This window comes from Oncorhynchus mykiss, chromosome 15 (assembly GCF_057628025.1).
Source record: "Oncorhynchus mykiss isolate SJ-2025 chromosome 15, ASM5762802v1, whole genome shotgun sequence".
Taxonomy (NCBI): Eukaryota; Metazoa; Chordata; class Actinopteri; order Salmoniformes; family Salmonidae; genus Oncorhynchus; species Oncorhynchus mykiss.
The window spans coordinates 49,241,301-49,256,851 of NC_143036.1; the positions used below are offsets into that span (position 1 = coordinate 49,241,301).

The 15,551-nt window shown below is 41.5% G+C and overlaps 1 protein-coding gene across 1 annotated transcript in view; it reads right to left on the minus strand.

The window, feature by feature from the left end:
* LOC110490153 (protein phosphatase 1H) overlaps nucleotides 1-15,551 on the minus strand; it is a 52,128-nt gene that overhangs the window by 11,664 nt on the left and 24,913 nt on the right. Inside the window, exons 3-6 of the mRNA XM_021563362.3 lie at nucleotides 14,332-14,688; nucleotides 9,559-9,671; nucleotides 5,682-5,766; nucleotides 5,281-5,399 (exon numbers count right to left, since the gene is read on the minus strand). Coding sequence (XP_021419037.3) covers nucleotides 5,281-5,399; nucleotides 5,682-5,766; nucleotides 9,559-9,671; nucleotides 14,332-14,688 — 674 coding nt within the window. The remainder of the gene's footprint in view (nucleotides 1-5,280; nucleotides 5,400-5,681; nucleotides 5,767-9,558; nucleotides 9,672-14,331; nucleotides 14,689-15,551) is intronic.

Here is a 15,551-nt window from a genome sequence, read left to right on the forward strand (position 1 = left end):
AGAGTTTGCTGCACTGAAAGTAAAGAGGCTGAATAATTTTGCACGCCCAATTTTTCAGTTTTTGATTTGTTAAAAAAGTTTGAAATATCCAATAAATGTCGTTCCACTTCATGATTGTGTCCCACTTGTTGTTGATTCTTCACAAAAAAATACAGTTTTATATCTTTATGTTTGAAGCCTGAAATGTGGCAAAAGGTCGCAAAGTTCAAGGGGGCCGAATACTTTCGCAAGGCACTGTATTTGTGGAAAAATCACCCTGATTAACTCTTTAGTCATATCACAGTTTACCTATTTGCGTATGGTTTTGCCTACACCTAAGTGACCTGCTTTTTAAATTATATGAACAAAAAATATCCAACTTTATTTGGAATGGCAAGCCAGACAAAATGAAAAGGGCCTATTCATATAACGAATATGAATTCGGAGGGCATAAATCATTAAATATTAAAGCATCTCACTAAAGGCATCAATCAAACAAAAGTTCTACTTAAATCTGAAATAGTTCTCTAGTAAATTAGTAAGAATGTCTCACCCCATGTTCAAGAATGGCCTCTTTCCTTTTGTTCAGATTACAACTGCTCACTTTCGGTTATTAGAAAACGAAATCTACAAAATATCGTTATTTTTAAACAAGCCTTAGAAAGTTGGTTGCAATTTCAATTTAATCCACATGAAAAGACAGAACAAATATTACAACAAATATTGTGGGTAAACTCAAATATGCTAATTGATTTTAAAAAAAAGTATTTTTCAATCAAATTTTTTAAAAAGGTATCATTTTTGTAAATTTGATCATAAATAGGACTGGTGGAGTTATGCCACACATGCAGGTAACACAGACATATGGAAATGTCTGCTCTACCCAAAATTACAACCAATTAATTGCAGCATTACCACAAAAATGGAGGAGGCAAGTAGAAGGGGGAAAAGTAAGGAACTTGTCTGTCGGCCCTGCATTAAAGAAGATAAATGGTTAAAGAAAATTGTGATGAATAAAAATATATACCAATTTCATTTAAGGACCAAAAAATTGACAGCTGTGCCATATAAATTGCAAAACAGTTGGGAAGAGATTTTCAATGTACCGATTCCATGGCACATGGTTTATGAATTGACACGCAAAACAACAGCTGATTCAGAACTTCTTGCAACCAATAGAATGTTATATATATGGAGGATACAATCTTCCCAGCTCTGCAGGTTTTGCTGCGAGGAGGCAGAGTCATTAGATCATTTATTTTGGTACTGTCCATATGTAGCTTGTTTTTCGTCACAGGTTCAGGAATGGCTGAAGAATTGCAACATTTACCTGGAGCTAACTCTGCAAATAGCACTGCTGGGTAATTTAAAAAGTCATAGTCAATCGATCAATAATATAATAATACTCTTAGCAAAACATTTTATTTTATTTACAATATGTAAAATCTGAGAATAGAAAGGTTCAGAACTTTTGTGAAACATCACAGAGCGGTTGAAAAATATATGGAAAATAGAAATCAAACATGAATGGTGTTCAGATATAGATGGGAGGGGGGTTGAATGGAGCTAAATGATGGCGCCGAAGGAGATGGTAGCATCGCGACTAGCTCTTAGGAAACTCTGCAGTATTTTGTTTGTTTATGTACTATTTTTACGTTCTTAGCTCAGGAATTGTTTTGTGTCATTACATACAGCCGGGAAGAACTATTGGACATTAGAACGGCTGTAACTCACCAGAACAAATGCTGGCATTACGACTTCCCTGCAGCAGATCATTTGATGCTCTCCCCAAAGCAATTTATCTTATTCCAGAGGCTGACCCAAAACAACACCGGCGGAGGAGAGATACTCGGGTCTTCTGGTCCAATTTAGGAAGCGTGCACATCACCCACCTAATATCCAATCTCTGGATAATAAAGTTGATAAGCTCAAGGTGAGTGTTGCTTTTCAGAGAGAAACCAGAGATTGTAACATACTCTGCTTCACGGAAACATGGCTCTCTCGAGACATACTGTCTGACTCTGTAAAGCCAGTTGGATTCTCAGTACATCGCGCCGACAGGAACAAACATCTCCCCGGGAAGCAGAAGGGTAGAGGTATGATTAATGACTTATGGTGTAACTGTGATAACATACAGGAACTCAAGTCCTTCTGTTCATCCGACCTAGAATATCTTCACAATCAAATGCCGACTTTACTATCTCCCGAGATAATTTTAGTCAATAATAGCCACAGTGGTCTATCTCCCCTCAAGCCGATACCACGGCGGCCTTCAAAGAACTTCACTGGACTTTATGCAAACTGGAAACCACATATCCTGAGGCTGCATGTATTATAGCTGGGGATTTTAACAATGCAAATTTGAGGAAAAGGCTCCCGAAATTCTATCAACATATCGATTGTTGTACTCACACTGCTAAAACTCTCAACCATTGTTATACTACCTTCCAGAATGCATATAAGGCCCTCCCCCACCCTCCATTCGGGAAATTGGACCACAATTCCATCTTGCTCCTCCCCTACTATAGGCAGAAACTCAAACAGGAAGCACCCATGGTAAGGACTATTCAACGCTGGTCTGACCAATCGGAATCCACGCTTCTAGATTGCGGACTGGGATTAGTTCAGAGTAGCTTCAGAAAATAATATATACCGATACAGTGAATGAGTTTATCAGGAAGTACATGGGAGATGTTGGGGGGACCTAGTGAATGACCTGCAGAGAGCTGGGACCAAAGTAACAAAGCCTACCTTCAGTAAACACACTACGCCGCCAGGGACTCAAATCCTGCAGTGCCAGACGTGTCCCCCTGCTTAAGCCAGTACATGTCCAGGCCCGTCTGAAGTTTGCTAGAGAGCATTTGGATGATCCAGAAGAAGATTGGGAGAATGTCATTTGGTCAGATGAAACCAAATTATAACTTTTTGGTAAAAACTCAACTTGTCGTGTTTGGAGGACAAAGAATGCTGAGTTGCATCCAAAGAACACCATACCTACTGTGAAGCATGGGGGTGGAAACATGCTTTGGGGCTGTTTTTCTGCAAAGGGACCAGGACGACTGATCCGTGTAAAGGAAAGAATGAATGGGGCCATGTATCGTGAGATTTTAAGGGAACACCTCCTTCCATCAGCAAGGGCATTGAAGATGAAACGTGGCTGGGTCTTTCAGCATGACAATGATCCCAAACACACCGCCCGGGCAACGAAGGAGTGGCTTCGTAAGAAGCATTTCAAGGTCCTGGAGTGGCCTAGCCAGTCTCCAGATCTCAACCCCATAGAAAATCTTTGGAGGGAGTTGAAAGTCCGTGTTGCCCAGCAACAGCCCCAAAACATCACTGCTCTAGAGGAGATCTGCATGGAGGAATGGGCCAAAATACCAGGAAGTGTGTGAAAACCTTGTGAAGACTTACAGAAAACGTTTTACCTCTGTCATTGCCAACACGGGGTATATAACAAAGTATTGAGAAACTTTTGTTATTGACCAAATACTTATTTTCCACCATAATTTCCCAAAACATTCATAAAAAATCCTACAATGTGATTTTCTGGATTTTTTTTCTTCTCATTTTGTCGTCTGTCATAGTTGAAGTGTACCTATGATGAAAATTACAGGCCTCTCTCATCTTTTTAAGTGGGAGAACTTGCACAATTGGTGGCTGACTAAATACTTTTTTGCCCCACTGTATGTATCCAAAAGATAGCTATGCGATTTAACTGATGGCTTTCAGAGTTCAATATAGTACTGTAGCGAGCTAGCTAATTTAGTCCAGCTAGGCTAGCAAGCTAGCTAATCGTAGGTTACCATAAATTGAGAATCTTCTGTTTTGTTGTGAAGGAAAAAAAGTTGGCGTCGAAATGAATTCCCCATCAATTCAGCCTAAAAAAATCCCTCTGATAATCTTTGGTCACCGTAAACATCATTCCTCATAGCCACAAGCCACTGGAAGCATCAGGGTAAATCTCTGGTAGGTAGAACGGTGAAAGATAACTCATTTTTAATTAGCACAGAACACCACACTGGCATGATGACAAACGTTATCAAACGTTTCCCCAAGAAATCTGGTATAGAGAAGTACTGAGATTACTGTGTGTTGTTCTTTCGAAGTAACAACACCATCTAAATCCAAGTTTGTGGCACGCCCCATCTACCTAGCGGAGCGGTATCTGCATTCGCTATGAATGTCGGACTTTGTGGTTCCATATGAGCAGACAAATACACAGGAAGTCAAAACTTCCTGACTACCAGTGAAATGCTTGTGGTATGGATCATTGTTTATGTTTATGACAAAAACTTAATGTTGTTAACATAGTAATGACTATATGCAGAGCCAGGGTGAAATGTCCCTTTTACGTTAAACATGAATTCAAACTGGATAAGGTAAGGGACAGGGTTAAAACAGAAAACATTTAAACGAGTGCCTAGCACCGGGATTGAACCCGCGATCCTCGGAGTCGTAGCGTGGTTTAAGCCATTCCTCCATGGTAATAGGTGCTTACGTTGCCCCTAGTGACCGGTATTGAAGGCATCTCCTGACATCCTGGGGACCCCGACACATGTTGAATACTGAAGTGGATTTGGTGTGACGCATTATGAGACATGGCCTGCTTCCCCACAGTGAGTTGTCTTGTCCATCCTGGTCCAAACTGAGCTGCATGCTGTGTCCCAGGAGAGCAGAGCTTCACCACTGTATAAAGGAGCTCCACACTGTAGCACCAGCCACATGCAGCCTCTCTCATCCTCTCCCCTACCCATGCATCTCTTTACCTCCCTCTGTCTCTCCCCCTGTTTCTCTCTTACCCCTTCCTCCACGGTTCATCTAAAGAACAAGGAGGAAGGGTGTCTGTACACGCACTAGGCACACACCATCCATCCCTTTAACACACTGCAGAGACACAAAACAGAGAGAGCACCGCCCATCCTGCCTGGTGGGCCTAGCAACCATGCTAGTACTGCACACAGCACCGTGCCTGACACACACACCAGGGGAGTAAAGGGGGGGATAGAGGGAGAGATACTTAGGGTGAATTACGATGGAGTGAAAAAGGGGAGCAATAGTGATAGATACTTGGTATGAATAAAGATGGAGAGGGAGAGAAAAAAGGAGGGTGATAAGTATAGCTATATAGGGTAGAGAGAACAGGCGCACAATAACTATAGGTAGGCCTACATACAGTACAGTGGATAAAGATGATGGAAAGATACCCATACAGAGACTGCTTTTAGAAGGCTGTATTGTTGAGTTTACATGTGTTTTGTAACAAATTGGGAGGATTCAATCTGGTAGATGAAGTGTACTGACCATCCATTCATTGTGAAGTCTCTGTAGAGCATCCTCTTGCCCACCTCCTTCCTCTGTACTCTCCTGGGGAACTCCAGATGGGTGAACTCTCCTCCCAATAGGTGAGGCTGCATGAAGCCCTGCACACAGACAGAAAAGGTTAAATTACATTAGGTAGGCTATGTTCAGACAGGGCCATCTATGCCCTGACAGCCAAGGCAATCTGTCAGACATTTCTAAAATATCCTTGAAGCTCTAAAGAAAAATCAACAAGGGAGTCTCATGATATTGTATAGAATCACACACTGTAACCTTTCAAGCAGAGTCCAAGGTATCCTGACTTATAATCATAGCTAGCTATATATTATAAATGTAAATGACTGGTGTCCATGAAAAAAAGTGAGCCACGGTTCTCTTCTCACCAGGAACTGTAGCCGTTGTCTCTCTGACTCTGGAGTGAACTCTGTGGACATGGGTATGACCTTCCCGTCCCTTATAATGATCGCCCTGGGGATACACGCAAACGCATGAGCACACACACACACACACACACACACACACAAAATAAAGATAACAATAAAAAATAAAAAATACAAGCAGAATGGTGAAAATCCACCAATTGGGGTACATTCTACCAGAATATAAACATCAAAAGAAAATACGGATTGTGCACATTTCCTTTCATTTTTTTATATGATTTTATTTAACGTTTATTTAACTAGGCAAGTCAGTTTCCCTAGCAGCCAACCTGCTTGAACCAAACCCTTGTAATCATAGTAAAATACAGAAATACAAACACCTCTTCTCTTAAGGAAGCATTGACTTTGTTTTACAGTATAATAAAGTCAATTTTATGGTATTGTACTGTGTCATTACCCAGTACTTGCTTTGATACCGTATTTATATTACAGTAGGTGTACTGTAATATTCAATACTTAATTTTACTTGCCACTGAGCTGCCTGTAAATTGCTGTCAAATTCGTGGTAACCCCTTTACAGTGTGCATGTAGGCAGTATATAGTATATAGTACAGTATATACCTGGATTTGACTGGTTTCACTGAGCATAATATTATGTTCACTCCTGGGTGCGTACAGTACAGTGTCAGTGGACCCGAGGTATTTAGACATCCTGTAACTGCCAGGCTTCTCCACACATACTCTTTCATTTACAACACAATATATTATGGTGCCTTCAGCACTTAAGGGTACAATTAATAATGTACACACAGATATTCTTTCAGCAGGGGATGGCAAATGTAGCCAAAATGCATGAAAATGTAATTATGTAGGACCACCTGAAATAAAACGGATGAATGCCTCTGCACTGTAGGGCACTCATTCGCGCCACTGTTCACTCTGTTTGCTAAACATATACAGTACTAGTCAAAAGTTTGGACACACCTACTCATTCAAGGGTTTTCCTTTATTTTTACTATTTTCTAAATTGTAGAATAATAGTGAAGACATCAAAACTATGAAATAACACATATGGAATCATGTAGTAACCAAAAAAGTGTTAAAAAAAATCAAAATATATATTATATTTGAGAATCTTCAAAGTAGCCACCCTTTGCCTTGATGACAGCTTTGCACTAAGTCTTGTCATTCTCTCCACCAGCTTCATGAGCTAGTCACCTGGAATACATTTCAATTAACAGGTGTGGCATGTTAAAAGTTAATTTGTGGAATTACTTTCCTTCTTAATGCGTTTGAGCCAATCAATTGTGTTGTGACAAGGTAGGGGTGGTATACAGAAGATAGCCCTATTTGGTAAATGACCAAGTCCATATTATGGCAAGAACAGCTCAAATAAGCAAAGAGTTACTTTAAGACATGAAGGTCAGTCAATTCTGGAAAATTTCAAGATCTTTCAAAGTTTCTTCAAGTGCAAAAACCATCAAGCACTATGATGAAACTGGCTCTCATGAAGACCGCCACAGGAAAGGAGTGTTAACTGCACCTCAGATTGCAGCCCAAATAAAATGCTTTACAGAGTTCAAGTAACAGACACATCTCAAGATCAACTGTCCAGAGGAGACTGAGTGAATCAGGTCTTCATGTTTGAATTGCTGCAAAGAAACCATTACTAAAGGACACCAATAATAATAAGAGATTTGCTTGGGCCAAGAAACACGAGCAATGGACATTAGACTGGTGAAAATCTGTAATTTGGTCTGATGAGTACAAATTTGAGATTTTTGGTTCCAACCAACGTTTCTTTGTGAGATCCAGAGAAGGTGAACGGATGATCTCCGCATGTGCGGTTCCCACTGTGAAGCATGGAGGAGGAGGTGTGATGGTGCTTTGCTGATGACACTATCTGTGATTTATTTAGAATTCAAAGCACACTTAAACAGCACTGCTACTACAGCATTCTGCAGTGATACGCCATTTCATCTGGTTTGCGCTTAGTAGGACTATAATTCGTTTTTCAACAGGACAATGACCCAACACACCTCCAGGCTGTGTAAGGGCTATTTGACCAAGAAGGAGAGTGATGGAGTGCCGCATCAGATGACCTGGTCTCCATAATCACCCGACCTCAACCCAATTGAGATGGTTTGAGATGAGTTGGACTGCAGAGTGAAGGAAAAACAGCAAACAAGTGCTCAGCATATGTGGAAACTCCTTCAAGACTGTTGTAAAGCATTCCAGATGAAGCTGGTTGAGAGAATGCCAAGAGTGTGCAAAGCTTTCATCAAGGCAAAGGGTGGCTACTTTGAAGAATCTCCAATATAAAATATATTTTGATTTGTTTAACACTTTTTTGGTTGCTACATGATTCCATATGTGTTGTTTCAAAGTTTTGATGCCTTCAATATTTTTCTACAAAGAAGAAAATAGTAAAAATAAATAAAAACTCTAGAATGAGTAGGTGTGTCTAAACTTTTGACTGGTACAGTATGTTGTAACCTGTCACTATGAATTTCCAAATTCATAGATAATTGCCAAAATCTTGCACTAAGTCGAGAGCTTGATCCTGAACTGCCTTGGCCCAAAAATACACAAACCTACTCATAACATACTGGCGGTACACTAGGCTAGTCTAAGATGTCAGTGTTTCCCCTACATTCACTTTTTCCTATATTTTAAAGGGATAGCACAATACTTTGTTTCTACTTACCAAGAGTCAGATTAACTCATGGATATCAGTTTTATGTCTCTGTGTGCAGTTTGAAGGAAGTTGAAGGTAGTTTTGCGAGCCAATGCTACATAGCATTGGAAAAATGACTGGAAGTCTAGAGAAACAGCTAACTTCCTTCAAAATGCATGCAGAAAGACATGAAAATGGTATCCATGAATTAATCTGACTCTGGGTAAGTAGAAACAAAATATTGTACTAACCCATTAAAGTCTAAGGCCTATCTAAACTGGGGTAGGGGGTTCTACTAAGCTACATGGAAGGTCATACCAAGGATCCTTTTGCTATTTGATTTTGAAGACTGCTTGAAGTATAAAAAAAAAGATACCAACAATTAGTTGCTGAATTTTTTGGGGGGGGACTTACTGCTTTTAGCCCATACAAATGCAATTGCATAACAGATTCCATACATGGAACAACAGACAGTCCCCCCCCCCAAAAAAATCTAGAGGACGTTTGTTCTGAAGTGTCTGTCCTATATCTGAGATATAAGATATATATATATATATATATATATATATTTTTTTTTTGTTTGTTTTTTTCATGTATCTAACCGCTTATTTTGGCACTAAACTGTCTCCATATATACTTTCATAGATTTTTTTGAACAGGTAGTGAGGACCTTCAGATGAGTCTTGTGAGGCCTGTGGGCATTAGCGTGTAGCCCAAACTGTTTTGGACCCAAGACGCTTGTGGGGGTGAGATTCTCACCTTTACATAGAGGGGTCATAATAGTTCGTAGTCCAAACCGTTCGGACACAACAGACGATTTTGTAAGAAGACAGATTTTTGGGATGTCTCATGGTCTGACAAACACTGCTCTAGCACTGTCACAGATCCATGGATTGAGACTCATCCAATCTGAAAAAAATCCAATATCTCCAGTTTAAACTGAGGGATTTTTATGTGGATTTTTGTATTGTGCTAATTCGATTTCCATGGGGGCGAGTACATTGACCTTAATTGCCAAAATCTCACACTTATCCCTTTAAAAAGAGCCTCTTGGAAGAAATATTAACAAAATGAATATAGGGGAAACACTGACATGTTAGATTAGCCTAGCATACCACCAATATGTTAAGAGTAGGTTTGCGTATTTTTGGGACAAAGCAGTTCAGGATCAAATCAGGATAGATACAACACACACACACTAACCTGCTGTCTCCTGCGTTTCCCACATATAGCTTTCCAAGCAGATAAACAACACACAGTGCTGTGCATCCTCCAGTGATGTTATACACCTGCTTCTCCCTCTCTATCTGGGCATCCTGAAAACACACGCACACACACATTAGTCAACCTGAAATTAGATGTGAATATAGTTAATAACATGTTGGCTTTTAATTTGACCCCCCAAAAAATCTTTGAAACTAATAGGTGACATAATACAAATATAACATGCAATTAACACCTAGTTAAAGCAATAAGACTTTCTTCAGAGGTTTCTAAGGAAGATAATAAACTAAAAGGCAAGAAACAGTGATCTGGGGCTAAGCAGATGCACTGAACTGTGAAAGGTGTGTGTGTTTGCTGTGTGTGCCGTCTGTGCAGAAGGTGTCTGGGCGGGAGAGAGGAGCTAAGTAGGGGTTTCTCTCCTACGCATTCTGCTTGGATGCTGATCGGCCATCTGATGACTCTGAACAGCACAGACGGGGCAGCTAAGGGCACTGCCATGATAATGCTCTCCCCGCCCACCAGACCGGAGTTCAAAGAGTACATACATTTTTTGCTGGGAAATGCAGGACATTCTGAGACAAAGTAAAGATATGCAACAATAAATAGATCCTTTCAAACTCTGTGGGGGTTGGAAGTAGAGGTCGACCGATTAATCGGAATGGCCGATTAATCAGGGCCGATTTCAAGTTTTCATAACAATCGGAAATCGGTATTTTTGGGCACCGATACGCAGATTTTTATTTTATTTTAATTATTTTTTATACCTTTATTTAACTAGGCAAGTCAGTTAAGAACTCCTTCTTATTTTCAATGACGGTCTAGGAACAGTGGGTTAACTGCCTCGTTCAGGGGCAGAACGACAGTTTCACTTCGTCAGCTCGGGGGATCCAATCTTGCAACCTTACAGTTAACTAGTCCAGCGCAATAACGACCTGCCTCTCTCTCGTTGCACTCCACAAGGAGACTGCCTCTTACGTGAATGCAGTAAGCCAAGGTAAGTTGCTAGCTAGCATTAAACTTATCTTATAAAAAACAATCAATCATATTCACTAGTTAACTAGTACACATGGTTGATGATATTACTAGATATTATCTAGCGTGTCCTGCGTTGCATATAATCTGACTGAGCATACAAGCATACAAGTATCTGACTGAGCGGTGGTAGGCAGAAGCAGGCGCGTAAACATGAATTCAAACAGCACTTTTGTGCGTTTTGCCAGCAGCTCTTCGTTGTGTGTCGAGCATTGCGCTCTTTATGACTCCAAGCCTATCAACTCCCGAGATGAGACTGGTGTAACCGAAGTGAAATGGCTAGCTAGTTAGCGTGTGCTAATAGTGTTTCAAACGTCACTGGCTCTGAGCCTTCTAGTAGTTGTTCCCCTTGCTCTGCATGGGTAATGCTGCTTCGATGGTGGCTGTTGTCATTGTGTTGCTGGTTCGAGCCCAGGGAGGAACGGAAGCTATATTGTTACACTGGCAATACTAAAGTGCCTATAAGAACATCCATTAGTCAAAGGTTAATGAAATACAAATGGTATAGAGAGAAATAGTCCTATAATTCCTATAATAACTACAACCTAAAACTTCTTACCTGGGAATATTGAAGACTCATGTTAAAAGGAAGCACCAGCTTTCATATGTTCTCATGTTCTGAGCAAGGAACTGAAACGTTAGCTTTCTTACATAGCACATATTGCACTTTTACTTTCTTCTCCAACACTTTGTTTTTGCATTATTTAAACCAAATTGAACATGTTTCATTATTTATTTGAGGCTAAATTGATTTTATTGATGTATTATATTAAGTTAAAATAAGTGGTAATTCTGTATTGTTGTGATTGTCATTATTACAAATACATTTGAAAAAAATTGGCCGATTAATCCGTATCGGCTTTTTTGGCCCTCCAATAATCGGTATCGGCGGTGAAAAATCATAATTGGTCGACCTCTAGTTGGAAGACAGTTTAAGTCGGTATGAGTTTTTTTTTTAAACAGCCAACGCATACAGTAAGGTCAGCCGGAGTAAGCCTACCAGTGTACTCAGTCTCCCATACTACTGTACTATACATCTTTTCTGCCCTGATGGATAGTTTAACTGAGCCCTGCAGCAGGTAATGCTCTTTAAAGGTTACAGTATCTTGCTCCTGGGTGATTGAGCCTCAGGCTCTTCAAAATGCAGGCAGTTTCACTGGCCTTAGCCTTACTAAATGTTAGGGGAACATGAGATGGGATAAGCTTGACGCAGGCCTCCTAATTGTCCCTAGAATTTTTAAGCAAACAGCTGGAGGCAGGGCTTTCTCCTATAGAGCTCCATTTTTATGGAACGGTCTGCCTACCCATGTCAGAGACGCAAACTCGGTCTCAACCTTTAAGTCTCTACTGAAGACTCATCTCTTCAGTCGGTCATATGATTGAGTGTAGTCTGGCCCAGGAGTGGGAGGGTGAACGGAAAGTCTCTGGAGCAACGAACCGCCCTTGCTGTCTCTGCCTGGCCGGTTCCCCTCTTTCCACTGGGATTCTCTGCCTCTAACCCTATTCAGGGGCTGAGTCACAGGCTTTACTGGGGCTCTCTCATGCCGTCCCTGGAGGGGGTGCGTCACCTGAGTGGGCTGAGTCACTGATGTGGTCATCCTGTCTGGGTTGGCGCCCCCCCCCCCCCCCCCTTGGGTTGTGCCGTGGCGGAGGTCTTTGTGGGCTATACTCAGCCTTGTCTCAGGATGGTAAGTTGGTGGTTGAAGATATCCCTCTAGTGTTGTGGGGGCTGTGCTTTGGCAAAGTGGGTGGGGTTATATCCTTCCTGTTTGGCCCTGTCCGGGGGTGTCCTCGGATGGGGCCACAGTGTCTCCTGACCCCTCCTATCTCAGCCTCCAGTATTTATGCTGCAGTAGTTTATGTGTCGGGGGGCTAGGGTCAGTTTGTTATATCTGGAGTACTTCTCCTGTCCTATTCGGTGTCCTGTGTGAATCTAAGTGTGCGTTCTCTAATTCTCTCCTTCTCTCTTTCTCTCTCTCGGAGGACCTGAGCCCTAGGACCATGCCCCAGGACTACCTGACATGATGACTCCTTGCTGTCCCCAGTCCACCTGGCTGTGCTGCTGCTCCAGTTTCAACTGTTCTGCCTTATTATTATTCGACCATGCTGGTCATTTATGAACATTTGAACATCTTGGCCATGTTCTGTTATAATCTCCACCCGGCACAGCCAGAAGAGGACTGGCCACCCCACATAGCCTGGTTCCTCTCTAGGTTTCTTCCTAGGTTTTGGCCTTTCTAGGGAGTTTTTCCTAGCCACCGTGCTTCTACACCTGCATTGCTTGCTGTTTGGGGTTTTAGGCTGGGTTTATGTACAGCACTTTGAGATATCAGCTGATGTACGAAGGGCTATATAAATACATTTGATTTGATGATTTGATTTGCTTGAGTAAGGCAGATTAAATTTACATGGGAAGAAGCTCAGGGTGGGAGACTTGAGAGCATCCTAAATGAACTTATATTGCCATCTAGAGGCCATATACAGTATACCATTTCTGAGCGATGAGGAGCGTTGAGTCTGAATATAAAAAATACTATGAGTAAAGCCTAGCTTTACTATGAGGAAGCTGCCTAGCTGCCTAAAAAACAGCTGTTGGTAACTGACTGTAATCAGGGCTGGGTAAAAATGACAAAATACAATGACAAAATACCATTAAGATCATAGTCTCAAAATAAACTACAAAATACTTGTATTATAAAATCTATTTAATACAAAAATTAGTCAGCGTTGTGGACAGGAGCTGACGTGTGTCTAGAAATAGGGGTGGGGACAGGTAAATGTCACATGACAGGTAAATAACTATATACAAAACAAATCTACAACATTATCACGTCATGAAAAACATTAAAAATGAAGGCAACACGAAAAATAGCACACAGGAATGTATACAAAGGACATGGGTAAAAGATACTCTATCAGAGTTGCGTGCGTAAAAGACAGACTATTGCACTGGTGCGTAAAATAAATTGTATAAAAACACACAGAAAGCACACCGTGGCGATAATCAGAAACTCAGCAGAACAAGGAATTACACAAAAGTGGTCAGTATAGGAAAAACGATGTATACTAGAAAAAACTGTTCGGCTCTAGTTGTTTGTTTAATCCGTAACGGTTACAGAAACGTCTTACTTGCTAGGACTGTGATATGTTGTTGTTTATCTACCTTAGTTGAATGTACTCTGGATAAGAGTGTCTGCTAAATGAACAAAATGTAAATGTGAAAATAAACATACTTCTATTGGCCACGTTTCAGGCGGTGTAATTCTGTGTGATTCTGTGTGTATTTCTGATTCAACTAGGGTTCATGCAGATAACCAAGTACTTACGACAATCAGAATGAGACCGATCGAGGTGACGATTAATAATTGACTGCTATTGATACAAAAGATCTTCAGAACTTTAAGAGAGTGGAATCAGGAGATAACAGCTCTATATAAATGAATGCTTCCGTGGTGCCCCAGGTTATTAATGGTTTAATTGTTGCAAGGTTTAATTAAATCACGTAATCAATTAAACGTTAGGTAAAGAAATGGGTGAAGGTGGTGGTGGGATGACGGGTCGGGGCTGAGGTGGAAGGGAGAGGTCTGTGAGGAAAAATACCTACAAGGTATCTAACCAGGACAGAGGCAACATCTCCACAACTCTGATATTCTCCCTCAAACAATAGCGTCTCACTGAGATGCACACAACGCAACAACAACAGCCATGGCAGATACTCACCATTTCCTTGAAGGCGTTCTCCATGGCTCCCATCACCAGGCTATCGTGCTGGATCTTCTTCTCTGTGAAGAACCTCTGTGGTGGAGGGGTGCAGGGGGAGCTGGGGGCGCCAGCGGCTCCACGGAGTGACGCGGCCCGAGTCAGGGTGGCCCGGTGGATCCCGGGGGTCATGTGGTGGTTAGACTCCTCACCGAAGATGGTGGGCGGTAAAACGGCATGGTTCCTTAGGACCTCGATGACAGACTGGAGATGCTCGACGATGTGGTGTTGGAGGAGCTTGGAGGCTGCTACTGCAGCCCCGGAGCCGGCGTGGCCGTCAAACAATGCCCAGTAGTAGAATACCAGACTCTCTGAGTCCTGTAGGGGTGTGTGTGTGTGGGTGGGGGACAATATAAATATGTTTGCTTAGAAATAGAATAGAATGGATACTTTGTAGTCTGTTTTTCAATAGCATTGATTTGCTATCAGAAAAAGAAATAAAAAATGTAACCTTTATTTAACTAGGCAAGTCAATTACAGTGATGGCCTACACTGGCCAAACCTGGACGACGCTGGGCCAATTGTGCGGCCACCCTATGGGACTCCCAATCACGGCCGGTTATGATACAGCCTGGATTCAAACCAGGGTGTATGTAGTGATGCGATGCAGTGCTTTAGACAGTGTCTTAGACCACTGCGCCACTCAGGAGGCTATTGCGTGTTTAATTTCATCAAATATTTTCCTGGAGGTGGCCGGCGGGAGCATATCAGATTAATATGCTTAATCTAATTTAAACTGATTATTTTCATGGTGTTTAATCACAGTTCATCCTTCATTTGGGAGGATTTCTAAATGGGTAATCAAACTACCGTAGTTATAACTGGCCAACTGTTGCTTTAATACAGTATGTACAAAATCTATCGTGCCAGTCAATGTAGTACCAGGCCCATGTGTTTCTGGCCAAGAGCCAAACCTGTCTGTTTGGCCCTAGAAGGGGATCAGAGGATAAGTGTATACACATTAAACTCTACATAATAAACCATCCCCACTCATTCACCCACACTAGTGTTTCAATGGACTTGCCTGCTATTATTAGATATATCAGCACAGCTTCTCAGAGAACTAAGTAATCAAATGGGAGAGAAAGAGTTGCTTGAATGACAAATTACCCCTGTTGAACATTCAGTACATAAGGGTTATTGAGTTCTGCTCTCTCGCTCTCTCGCTCTCTGTGTGTGTG